Source organism: Quercus suber, unplaced genomic scaffold (assembly GCF_002906115.3).
Source record: "Quercus suber isolate HL8 unplaced genomic scaffold, Cork oak 2.0 scaffold_62, whole genome shotgun sequence".
Taxonomy (NCBI): domain Eukaryota; kingdom Viridiplantae; phylum Streptophyta; class Magnoliopsida; order Fagales; family Fagaceae; genus Quercus; species Quercus suber.
In genome coordinates, this window is record NW_027069527.1 from 142,518 (window position 1) to 155,973 (window position 13,456).

General features: G+C 33.4%; 1 protein-coding gene across 1 annotated transcript; it reads left to right on the top strand.

Moving 5' to 3' along the window:
- The first annotated feature begins 11,641 nt into the window (after positions 1-11,641).
- LOC111984628 (probable polyamine transporter At3g13620) lies at positions 11,642-13,099 on the top strand. The gene is given in 1 exon segment (XM_065772721.1): positions 11,642-13,099. A coding segment is annotated over 1 exon segment (1,458 nt).
- The last annotated feature ends 357 nt before the right edge of the window (positions 13,100-13,456 follow it).

Genomic DNA, 13,456 nt, shown 5'->3' on the forward strand with positions numbered 1-13,456 from the left:
ATTTTTTTCTATTATATTATGGCCCTACTGCATTTTTTAAGTTTGTTTCTCGTCAAAATCTTAATTGGGCTGTTCAATTCATTTTGCTAGACTTTTGTTATTGTTGATTTAATTGTCATATCACATTTGTTTATCTTTTTGGAAAATTTGTATAGGTTTTTATGCATATTTTAGGTATTTTGGTATTCCAATTCTCAATCACAAGTTCTTTTTCTTTATCCCATTGGTTTGATTTGATTTTGGTTAATAATTAGTTGTTTTGCAAGTTAGAGTTTGATTTTTTTAGTGATCCATTTAGATTTTAAACAATGAGAATTTACAATTTTTTTTTTTAATCCTTTTGGGTGAATAGATTTGTATTTTTTGTAGAGAAATTACTTTTAATAGTTGTATTATAAGTACTTTATAGTGCCACTTATTCAGACAGAAGCAAAGGTTAGTCAAAAGAAAATAATTGGATGAGCGACATATTTTAGCTTTTGCAATTGTATTGTTATTATTATTATTATTATAGAAATTTAAGTATGAGATTTTACTAACAATTTTTTATTTAATAATCTTAATGAATTTGCAATTTTTGCAGAGAAAATAATCTCAATAGATTATCAACAACAAATTATTTTTCTAATTGGTCCAATTAATCATTGCTTAGCAATGATTAATATGACATTTTGTTTGTTTGCAAAGCATCTTCATATGAGTATATTCTCATTCATTATATCTTTATGAATATATTGAGATAAGCTATATATTCAAGAAGAGAGATCATGATTATACTTTGCAAACTTCAAAAGAGATAGATTGGTTTGGAATTAAAGATAACATTAAAATAGAATACTACAAGTTGAAGATTTTTGAATGGTAGGAAAGCTTTATTTTTCTCATTCCTTTCTAACTATCATGATTGAAAAACTTACTCCTCACCATATTCTATCACTAGCGAATTGGCTCATAATATGAGTTGATGAAAATTTTAATATAAAAAGAAAGTAAAAAAATAAAGAATAAGAAAAAGAAAGCAATATGACATTGTTTATTTTATAAAGAATAAAAGATAATTTATTATTTATAGAGAACACAAAATTTAATTGCTTGAAAAAGAAAGCAATATGACATTTTTTATTTTATAAAGAATAAAAATAATAATAAAGATCATTGCTCTTTGTTGGTTTGGTAAAGGGTTATATAAGAAAAGTACATTTCTTAATTAATTTCTTAATACGTCTAAAATGAAATTCTCTTATGAGAAAAAAATACTCTGTTACAAATGACTAATCCTAATATATGATTTTACAAATATTTTTGAAAATAAATTATATATTATATTTCTGTCTCGCCCCGAACCCAACTATAAAGATAGGCATGTGACAACCGCTGCACGCTTATAAAGTAAGCCCCTTACAAGTGTGCAAGGCTTCTTAGCAACTAAAATTTATGCTCAAAAATTAAATCAAATAAATCCAAAATACCTTAACAATTTCTTTATGAATAGATCTCCAATAATTTAATAGGAACAAAATCCAAACCTCATGTATATAATGCCAATTGGCCAATAAATATAAAACTATTAGAAGACAATCCAATCCCAAAATCACTAAGCTTCTTTTCCTGCCCACAACACAACATCAAACTCCCAAAACTTGGTATTCTTCACAGTCTGAAACTAGAGGGGAAAAAAAGGAGGGGTGAGTTGACAACTCAATAAGTAACTAAAATCCTAATAAGTTCTATCAAGCAATAGATTTGTAAAGTATAAATGTAATATGTGTTCTCAAAGTCATAATATTCAATGTGTTTTCAAAATACTGAAGAAGTTTCGTAGTATCAAAATAATAAGTTGCACATAAATCACATACTTTAATCTTACAACTATATCATAGATGGCTTAGAAGAGAGTCAGTTTTCCATGTATCAAAAGCTATAACTTACAATAGGTTCCAAAAAATACATAAGCAGTTTAAGTGAGTCAAAATAGTTAAATACTCAAACATTTCCAAAATCACATATGTAGTTTTAAGGACTCAAATTGGTTCAAATACTCAAACATTTTCAAAATCAGATATGTAGTTTTAAGGATTCAAAATGGTTCAGATACTCAAACATTTCCAAAATCACATATATAGTTTTAAGGATTCAAAATAGTTCAAATATTCAAACATAATTCATATTCTTAACAATCTTATGACTATGGTCACGCTATATCCCCGTGACTGAACATCAGAGTACTAATGAATAACCCCCATTGGCTAGGTATCAGAGTACTAATGAATAACCCCCTTGGTTTGGGTATCAGAATACCAATGAATAACCCCCATTAGCTGGGTATCAGAGTACCAATGAATAACCCCCATTGGTTTGGGTGTCACCGTATCAGACTCAATTCATAGTCAGATTGTCCATATATAATCATATATATCAAATCATAGTTTCTAACAAAAATATATCTTATTCAAATACACACACACACACACACACATATATATATAATCATATATTCAATATTCAAATATATTTGTGATATTTTTATATTATTTACTTAAAATCAATATAGCAAAAAAACAATTAAATAAAATAAATCTTATATTCAATGCTCATATATATTTGTGAAAAATCTCTATTCTTTACTTTGAATCAGTATAGCTAAAAACAATTAAATAAAATACATCATATATTCAGCAATCAAATATATTTGTGATAATTCTTTACTTGAAATTAGTAATACAATGGAAATAAAATTATAACAACTGTAAACAATTTTCATTAGTTAAAATTACGCAAAATAAAACTAATTAGGATAAGGTTACTTACCTCCAAAAGCTATTCCAAAAGGAACTTTTCCTTAACAATTCGTCTAAAATCTTTAGATATTATCTAGAACAATTTTCAAATATTTTTACTCAATAATCAAATAATTTAAAAAGGACTTATAATGGTACTGGCCAGATAGAGAGACCATAATTCCTCCTAATCATAATATTTTTCTATATATATATATATATATTTTTTTTTTTTTCTTCTGCCACAACTAAAATAAAAATTAACACTAATAGGGAAAAAAAAGGGATGAAAACAGAAAAGAAATTAAATCAAAGCTTTTCTTCTTCATTTTCTTATTCTTAAATAAGTATATTAGATTAGAAGAAAATAGATCCAACAAAAGAATTTTATTTTCTAAAAATAAAAAGAAAAAGTGGGTAGGCTGGGGAAAATGTCAGTAAAGTACTATTTTAATTAGGTCCTAGTGTTGTTAACTGCAATAATGCTAAACCTTATGTCACTGCAGTTGATTTTGACCCTTCTTCAGTGTATGTTAGCCTTGATGGTACTTAAAAAAACGTCAGCGTTGATGGACATAAATTGGTATGTAACTGGCATCTGACTACTTCATACAAAATTTAGATAATTTGTCTAATTTACATTGTGTTTGGTTGGGTGAAATTTAGAAAGGATGGAGAATGTAAGGAGGAAAAGGGAGTGGAAAACTGAGTTTTTGGAAATGGGAAGAAAACAGGGAGAGTGGAAAACCCGGGAGAAAATTTTCTCTCCCGGGCCCACAATTTTTTTCCTCCCAAATTGGGAGGAAAAGCAATGAGAGAAAACTGCCTTCGTGTAGTTTTACCATAATGCCCTCCCAATTTATTTATTTTTTTTTTTCAATTTGACCTAAATGTTCTCTTCTCTTTGTTTTTTTTTTTTTTTTCAACGTGACCTGATCTAATTTTTACATTATAGTGGTGGGTTTGGGTGGTAAATTTGGCCATAAGCTTTGGTGATGAAGATGGATATGGAGTTGGTTCAATATAAAAGAATGTCTTAGTTTTCACATATGCATGTGTGAGACAAGCATGCAATTTCAACATTGAAGTGAAATTTGGCTCTGTTGTCCAAAATTTATATAACTTGTTCAGACAATGCCTAGAAAAGTCATGTGTTAAAGCTGATGGAATCGTAGAGGATTCACTTTTGACCCAACCATGATAAAGTTGCAAAACATTTGAGCATAAAGACCAAATACAAACAATAAGTGGCAAACAATTTTAAAATGGGGGACAAATTATAATTAGCATAAATCACAACACTCCTAATAGACAACTGAACACCAAAAGATAAAACAATGAAAAACCGTTACTTAGACATATCACATATAGTGACAACCATTCATCCATAATTACCCTAAGACAAGTTTCTCACCTACATTTCACATAAAGTGAGAACATACAAGAAGAATCCTACAAGACCTAGCACATGGATGTCAAAGAAATAGTATGCGATTTGGAATTGAACATTGTTAGAATAATGGTTAAGTGCTTAGATTTAAGCTTTCTTAACAGTTTTAACTTTTGGACAATTGGTACTTTATCATGGTTTAAACTGAACATAATCATAAGTTTCAACTGAGCCCAGAAGTCTATGTTACTATGTAAGGGGACTACATAATTACATATAACCATACCATAATGATTCTAAATAAACCAAGAAATTTAAGTTGTTCACCAGAGAGTAAATATAATTACATAAAACCACAAACAACAAAAGTTGTGGCTTCTGTCTAACCATTTTGTCTAACTATGCTAGAAATTGCATCCCATGAATTAGCAAGAACACTAGTCTCATGCCTGTCAGCAAAAAAGCACTACATAATCAAATGCAAGAAAAATCAATTAAAAGAAATATTTAAATGCATGATACCATGATAATCAAAGATTTAATAGCATGGAAAAAATAACATCTTAGTTAATCCAATGTGTCGATGTTGCTAATTAGTCGAACTTTTTTTTTTGATAAGTAATTAGTCGAACTTAATTACTATAAGAATCTCAAACTGCAATGACTACAAGTGTCTAGGTGTGACTGCATTAAAACTACCGTACAAATACTTTTTCTTTTTTAATAAAGAAAATGTATAGTAAGGTCCCACTGAGATTTGAATTCGGGTTACTTGATTCAGAGTCCAATACACATAGAACATACTTAGCAAATGAACAAACAAAGCAGATCTCAGAGTCAAGCTACACTTAGAGACATTCGATTCCTATGACAAAGCAAAGTTCGTTTTCAAGAATATGAACCAGGTTGAGGGGTTTGGTTGAGCCTCTACAAGGCTCTAATCAGAATGTCAGATGCTTTGAGCTTTTTGGACTTCAGATGCTGTGCCAGTGCAGCCTTTGAAAATAGTCAGCCTTGGCCTGCAAGGCTAAGTTAGCCCTTAGCTCATGCCCTGCTGACTAACATATCTATAATAACTGTTACATAGATATTTTTTACAGCCAAAATGGCCAAATACCACTTATTTTTGAAATTTTTAGCAAAAAAACACTGCTTCGGAAATAATATAGGAAACTACAACTTTTTCTAGAACTCGAGTTTTAGAAACTCGAGTTCCTCATCAAAAAAATATGTGGTACTCGATCTTGGTAAACTCGAGTTCCATGCAACACAATACTTGAGTATACTAGGCTCGAGTACGTTTTATAAATAAAATACAGATAAAAAAATTTACACAGTACTCGAGTTTACCAAACTCGGGTACCGTGTAAATTTTTTATTTTTTTTTCTTGTTTGGGGATAATCGACAAATAAACATAAAGATAAAAATAAGTGGCTTTTTATGTTTTTATTTATTTAAACAGAAGCATTGTAAAATATAGAGATTTTAATTTCAAAATATGAATTTAATTTCTACATTAATTAAAATTGTTTACTATTTTCTGTATAAACTGTTTCTACGGTTTTGCATAAAATTATTTTCTTGTCAACATTATTTAAGAAATTTTTCACTCTCTTTTCTCCATAAATTATTTTCTGTTTACTGTTTAAAAATTTGTTCACTGTTTTCTCATAAAACATCTAGTGAAATCGTGTTTTCCAAATTTAAATGTCAAATCTGAATACTTTTTCATGTTTGAATTTCACAATAATCGAATATATTTTTCTGCATTGATAAAATCTGTTTCTACATTAATAAAATTTGCTCTCTGCACGTCATATTTATTGTATATTCAAATCTACTTACTGCATTCATAAAATCTGTTTTTTGCATTAATTAAAACCATTCACTGTTTTCTCATAAAAATTGTTCACTGCTTTCTGCATAAACTATTTCTAGCATTCTGCATAAAATTATTTTCTGTTCAGCGTTATTTAAAAAATTGTTCACTCTCTTTTATGCATATATTATTTTCTGTTCACTATTTAAAAAATTGTTCGCTGTTTTCTCATAAAACACCTAATGAAATCGTGTTTTCTAAATTTAAAAGCCGAATCTGAATGTTTTTTCATGTTTAAATTTCACAATAATCGAATTTGTTTTTCTGCATTGATAAAATCTGTTTCTACGTTAATAAAATTTGCTCTCTGTACATCATTTTTACTATATATTCGAAGCTGCTTACCGCATTCATATATATATATATATATATATATTTTTTTTTTTTGCGTAAATTAAAACTGTTCACTGTTTTCTCATAAAAATTGTTCATTGTTTTTAGAAAAAAACACCCCCCCCCCCTCTCTCTCTTTTCCTACCCCGCAGCGCAACGTTCATTATTCTCCCACCAAGTTTACTTCTTTCCCTTTTATTTCTTACTCTTTGCTTTTTGTCATTTATGATGCATCATTTGTTGTGACATGCCCTTTTTTTTTTTTTTTTTTTTTTGAGAAAACAGTTTTGGGTTCTTGCACGTGTTTATTTTTATTTTTATTTTTAATGAAGTGTCTATTCATACACAATTTTTAATAAAAACATAATGTATTATTTTTGTTTTATTTAACAAGGATATGATGGTAAATTTATACAAACTTTATTTTCCATCATCTCATTTTTCTTTCCAACTATACAAAATTGTTTTCCATCCCTTCACTTTTCCATCTCTTCGAATGAACCATTCGGTGGATTTTAGGGGAATGAAAAAAGGGGAGGGAAAGAAATTTATTGGGGTTTTTGGTTGGGTGGATTACAGGAAGGAGAACTAGTAGAGGCCAAGTGTTTTTTTTTCGATGTCCACCAAAATATTTTATTAGGGAAAACATGAAATTGTTGTTCTGTGCCAGTGAAAGAAAAAAAATGCCTATGTGAAATGTTCTCATGGTTTTTTTTTTTTTTTTTTGTTACCCATCTTTCATTTTTTTTCCTTCTTATCTATTTTTTTTTTTTCTTCGGTTTTTTTCTTCTTCTTTAGCTTTTGTCTTTTAAGTATTCTCATTTGTTTTGTTTTTTATTTGTTGCTTTTTTTTTTTTCATCTGTTTTGGTGTACATTCCTTTTTTCTTTGTTGTTGCTAATTTGTTACTTCATTTTTATCTAATATAGGCATGACAATAAATTTATATAAAAAATATTTTCTATCCTCTCATTCTTCTTCTTAACTAAGCCGATAAGTTTTCAATATCTCCACTTTTCCATCCTCCCAACTGTGGGGCCCTTTTTGTGTTAATGGGCCTGGGCTTGTTCTGCTATGCTCAAGCCTTTGGGTTGTGGGTCGGAGTGCTGTGTTTCAAAATAACTGCTAAACTGGGAAATTCAAAGAGACAACACTATCCACGGCAAGAAAGAAAAAAAATAGAGCAGGGCCCACCATTCGAAAAAGTCTGCGAAGAAAAAGAAAAGACAGAGAAGAAGAAGAGTCTTTTTTGTTTGCATATGAATCGCAAGACCACTTCGTATGCTCAGGGGTTGAATGTTGATGCCCACTTTCGTAGAAAGGCCCAATGGTAGGAAGAAGCCCAACAATATGGGAGGAAAATAGTTAGTAAATTGAGAAGAAAACCATTAAGCCCGAATGGCAGGAATAATGGATCATAGGCCTAGAAAATAATAAATGGGTGTCAAAGAAAGCAAGTGGGCCTAAAGGAGTCTAGAGAAAAGAAGTAGTAAACCCATGGGCATTATATGAAATAGAAAGCAAGCAAGAATGGGCCAAAGAGGCCCGAAGTGATGAATTAAGTGAGTAAGGGGTTGATGGAAAGCCCATGAACCATGAAAGTAAAGGATATGGTAATCTAGGCTGGGGAAGCCCAAAAGACTTAGCAAAGGCCCATGGGAGTAAAGAATTGGAATAGGCCAAGAATGCCCAAGGAAAGGAAATGGGCCGAGAATGCCCAAAAGGATAAGATGGGCCAAGGGAGCCCAGAAGCAATGGAATGGGCCAAGCAAGCCCAAAATTAGCATGAATACTAGCCCAATGACAATATTGGGCCGCTGGAATTAAGCATATAGCAGGCCCAAAAGAGGCCCAACAAGCACAAGTCAAACAATAGCACAATAGGTATGATAGAATGGCACGGCAGAAGTGCCAACAGATCCGCGAAAAAGGCAAAGAATGGATTAGAGAAGGAATAAGCAACAATCAAGCAAGGCCCAGCCTAGGAAGGAAGTAAGACATAAAGAACGATGGCTTAGGGAAACATTCACGCCACAAGAGGTCAAGAATAAGCAGCAGAATGTATAAACAAGCCTTCAACTCATGGCAAATGCATGAACAGCAGACAAGCCATGGACACACATGGAAGTGGAGCATGCATAAGGCTCAGGCACTAACAACCTGTACCCAGCCAATACAAGAATGGTGGGCCATTGGTCAAAGGTAAGAGAGGGTATGGTCTGGTGGTGGGGAGAAGGGGGAGCCTATTCTGGGGTTTCTGCTTAAACTCTTTTGGGGAAAATGTCATGTTGGGATGACATACCACCCAAAAGAGGGAAAGATGAGTTGGAATCACTAGGTGCATACCATGGGGGACAATGAGAGAGAATGTCCACCCTTATCTGGATGGGAATGCCACGGTTAGTAAGCAAACAAAATAGGACTCTTTGTCTGGTAATGGGGATGGCACAACCAGTGCAGGTAAGTGGTGGTAGTTGGGCAACTGATAAACCAGTGGGTGGTTTGGAAGAACACCCACACCCAGACAACAAATAAGGGGTAAATTAGTAAAAAACCATCAAGGCAGGCAGTATAAAACGAGCCTCCGCTGTGCATAGTAGATCATCAAATGAACAACGAGAAGGCAAGAGTTAACATAACAACCCCACAAGGGAACAAGAAAAAGAGAGAGAATAGAGTAGAAAGCTTAGAAAGAAAAAGAAGGAGTTAGAAAGGAAAAACAAAGAGTAGGCAAGAGTGTGATAGCAAGCATGCACCGATAGGTTATTCTCTTCTCTCCCTCTAAAAGCCTACCCACTCAAAGTAGGTAATTTCCATGACAAGATCTCCCTGTAAGGTTACCCATATTGAAGAAGCGGTTCCATTCTTGGACTTAATTCCCTAAGACAACCAATTGTGGCAGACTAGCCATTCTTTCTTTCATCTTATGGATTAAGCATTGGTATTATTTCTCTCTTAGTATTATCATCTTATTTATACTGCATTTATATTGCTGCATTGTTTTACCCTTTATTTCATTCAATATTTTCTTCTTTCCAACTGACAGTAAGTGATGATGCCGAAAATCCCACCAGTGAGTTGCACGACGCGTGTACGCTCAAAGACAACACCTGCACAGTGAAAAAGAAAAGGACCTCGCAGAGAGCACCGGTGTGGTGCCGGCCAAATACCCTCCGAAGGTCAAGTTAGAACTTCTTTCAACTCTAGAGTGCTAGAGAGGGGTTAATTATGCGTACCTCGGCCTATGAGGGTATTGGGGCTTTTATAGTAGTAAAGGGTGGACCTTTCTTCCTTGGAGTAGAAGTCTTTTCCTTATAGGAATCCTTAAGCGCGTAGATTGCGGAATCCTTTCCTTATAGGACTCTGATACTGGGCGTGGAATACAAGCAATCTCCCTAAAACCCATGCGTGGTGACCAAGTCATGGTCTGTGTGGAGCCGTCAGCTTTTAAACCGTCAGCCTGCACTTCCCTTCAGCTTAGTGTCAGCTTCACACCGTTCAATAGCCTAGGGGCTCCCAACTTCCGTCAGTTTAGACTTGGGAATTCAGACCGTCGGTTTTGTCTTGGTCAGTCAGCATGTATTTCTTTGTTTAGCTTACGTCACAACTTCACCCGTCAGCTAGAGCAGAAGCTGACGGGTTAAGCCCATGGTACCAGTCATAANTCACAACAAATGATGCATCATAAATGACAAAAAGCAAAGAGTAAGAAATAAAAGGGAAAGAAGTAAACTTGGTGGGAGAATAATGAACGTTGCGCTGCGGGGTAGGAAAAGAGGAGAGAGGGGGGGGGGGTATGTTTTTTTCTAAAATACCCAGCATTTTTTTTTTAAATTTTTTTAATTTAATTTAATTTAATTTTTTACAAATTTGGAGAGATTAAGTTTTGGTGAGCATAGAGTGAAAATTGCTAGGTCCCACCATTTTCTTCCTTCCAAAATCACTCCAACCAAACACTACTCTCATCCAAAATATCACATATTTTCTCTCTTTTATTTTTCATCCCCCCACTTTTTCTCCAATCAAACGGCCTAAGACTCCTTTTGGGGTTAGGAAAAAGAATGAAATTAAAAAAAAAAATTGAAATATCCATTTTATTTTCTTGTTTGAGAGTTTAAGTGGAAGATAATAAAATTGATATGATAGAACACTTATTTCTCTATGTTCCCTCAAAATCTCAAATTTTCATTTCCCAAAAATTTTGGCAAATAGGAAAGGATGAAATTACGTTTAATAAGTTTTTCACTAAGATTTCCAAAATATCCCTATATATTCAGCTCGTTATTTTAAAATATGGTTTTTTATTTTTTGTGTTATATTCTTTATTTTTAGAAACATACACACACACAAGGGAGAGGGGATAAGGTTCTAATACAAAGGCAAATCACAAACTTCACACAAAAGCTATGATAACTTTTAAGGAAATGTAGAACAAATCATACTATGTACAACACACTATATAATTGACACAAAACTTGATATATTTTGTTAAGAACATAGAGAATATATAATCAAATGGTGAGTTTTTGAAATATTAATTTAATAAGAAGTTATTTAATAGTATAACATTGTTCATATTTACACTAGATGTAACTTAAATCTCTCTCTCTCTCTATATATATATGAAATTTTATGTCCACAATATTTTCACAACACATTTATAACAAATCTTAAGTAGCAAATTGTTATTGACTATTATAGATAGACACAAGAATAATTTCATTGGTGGATTCAAATTAAAACAAATAGTTATTTACCACCAATGTTATATTTATATATATATATATATATATATAACAAACATGATATAGTTATTGTCCATGTTATCCAATGTGACTAAAGGAAATAAAGGAATCATTAAATGTAACGTAAGTAACATGATGTTGATACAATCCAATACGATATTGGTACCATCACACGTAATATTGTAATGTTTTTGTGACATATTATAGCAGCTTAACTACTAGAGATATTACACCAAGAGTAATGTCAATTACATGTGACCTGTTACACACAGAGTTGTGTAAAAAATTAACACGAGTTTTTTGGATGAACAAATTAAATTAACACAAAGTTATGTGTAAAAAAAAAGTTTAAATGAAGCGGTGACTTGAAGTCACACTTTAGTTTAAAAAACTATTATTCTGAAGTCTAAACTTTAGCCATTTCCCTTAAAATATAAAAAGGTACTTCTTCCAAACGAAAACACCCACACCACCTCAAAACCAGCCTTACAACTTCAACACAACAGAACCAGTTACAATGCAACAAACATCCTCAAAATCACCAAACATGCCTCAAGAACTCTCGATCACCTCCACCACCACCACCACCACCACCACCACCATAACCACAGTCACAAACACAAAGAAGCTAACTTTGATACCTCTCATATTTGTTATCTACTTTGAAGTAGCAGGTGGGCCTTATGGAGAGGAGCCAGCAGTACAAGCAGCAGGACCCCTTTTAACTATCATTGGTTTCTTGGTGTTCCCTTTCATATGGAGTGTCCCAGAAGCTCTTGTCACAGCTGAGCTCTCCACTGCTTATCCTGGCAACGGTGGCTTTGTTATATGGGCAGAGCGTGCCTTCGGTCCTTTCTGGGGTTCACTAATGGGAACATGGAAATTCCTCAGTAGTGTTATCAATATTGCTGCTTTCCCAGTTCTTTGCATAGACTATATGAAGCAAATAATTCCTGCTATAGAGTCTGGCGTGCCAAGGTACCTCGCACTTTTGTGTTCAACTTTAGGCCTTTCTTTTCTTAATTACACTGGTTTGACAATTGTTGGTTATACTTCTGTGGTACTTGCTGTGGTTTCACTTTTGCCATTTATATTCATGTGCTTGATTGCACTCCCGAAGATCAAACCTCATAGGTGGCTCAGTTTGGAACATAAAGGTGTTAAGAAAGATTGGAACTTGTTCTTTAACACCCTTTTTTGGAACTGAAATTTCTGGGACAATGTTAGTACTTTTGCGGGAGAAGTTGATCAGCCCCAGAAAACTCTTCCAAGGGCTCTTTTTATTACTGTGATTTTCACTTGTATGGCTTACGTGTTTCCACTTTTGGCTGTCATTGGAGCTCTTTCTGTGGAGCCAAGTGAATGGGGAGCTGGGTTTATGGCCCAGGCTGCAGAATTGATTGCTGGGAAATGGTTGAAAATCTTTCTTGAAGTTGGTGCTATGTTAGCAGCAATTGGGCCTTTTGAAGCCCAATTAAGCAGTACTGCTTTCCAACTTTTGGGCATGGCTGATATTGGATCTTTGCCTAAGTTTTTTGGACTAAGGTCTAAATGGTTCAACACCCCTTGGGTTGGAATATTGTTATCAACTTCTATTTCACTAGGGGTTTCATACATGAATTTCACTGACATTATATCCTCAGCCAATTTCTTGTATAGTTTGAGCATGTTGCTAGAGTTTGCTTCATTTGTTTGGTTGAGGAGGAAGTTCCCAAGGTTGAAGCGGCCGTACCGGGTCCCAATAAGGCTGCCATTGCTGGTGGTCATGTGCTTGATCCCATGTGGATTTTTGGTAGTGATAATGGCTATTGCTACTAAGAAAGTTTATTTAGTGAGTGGTATAATGACAGTTGCTGGGATTGGATGGTACTACTTGATGAAATTTTGTAAGTCAAGGAAGTGGTTTCAATTCAACACTGGTGGTGAAGTTGTAGTAGAAGAAAATGACCACGAGAGGGTGGCAGGTCATTTATGACAAATTGACTCCTTCTGACACGTTCATCCTACTAGAAAGAACTGAACTCAGTGATTGAAGCTTCTAGTTGTGGGCGACACTTGGATTTAAGTCCGCAAATGGTTATCCACAATTGAATGATTCCACTTGCACTTTATAAGTAAAAAAGTTTAGTTTCATCATGAGGAGTTGTAATCTCTAGCTCTATTTGCAGATGTTGATTTTCCTTCAGTCCATATGTAATTGTTAGAAGCAATAATAAATAAATCTGGATCATAACCTTCATTATGTATACAAATTGACACATGGGGCACATTAGGTGCTTGTACACATAAATAAGTAGCAGCAGTCCAGTCACAGCTTACAACTGCATTCATT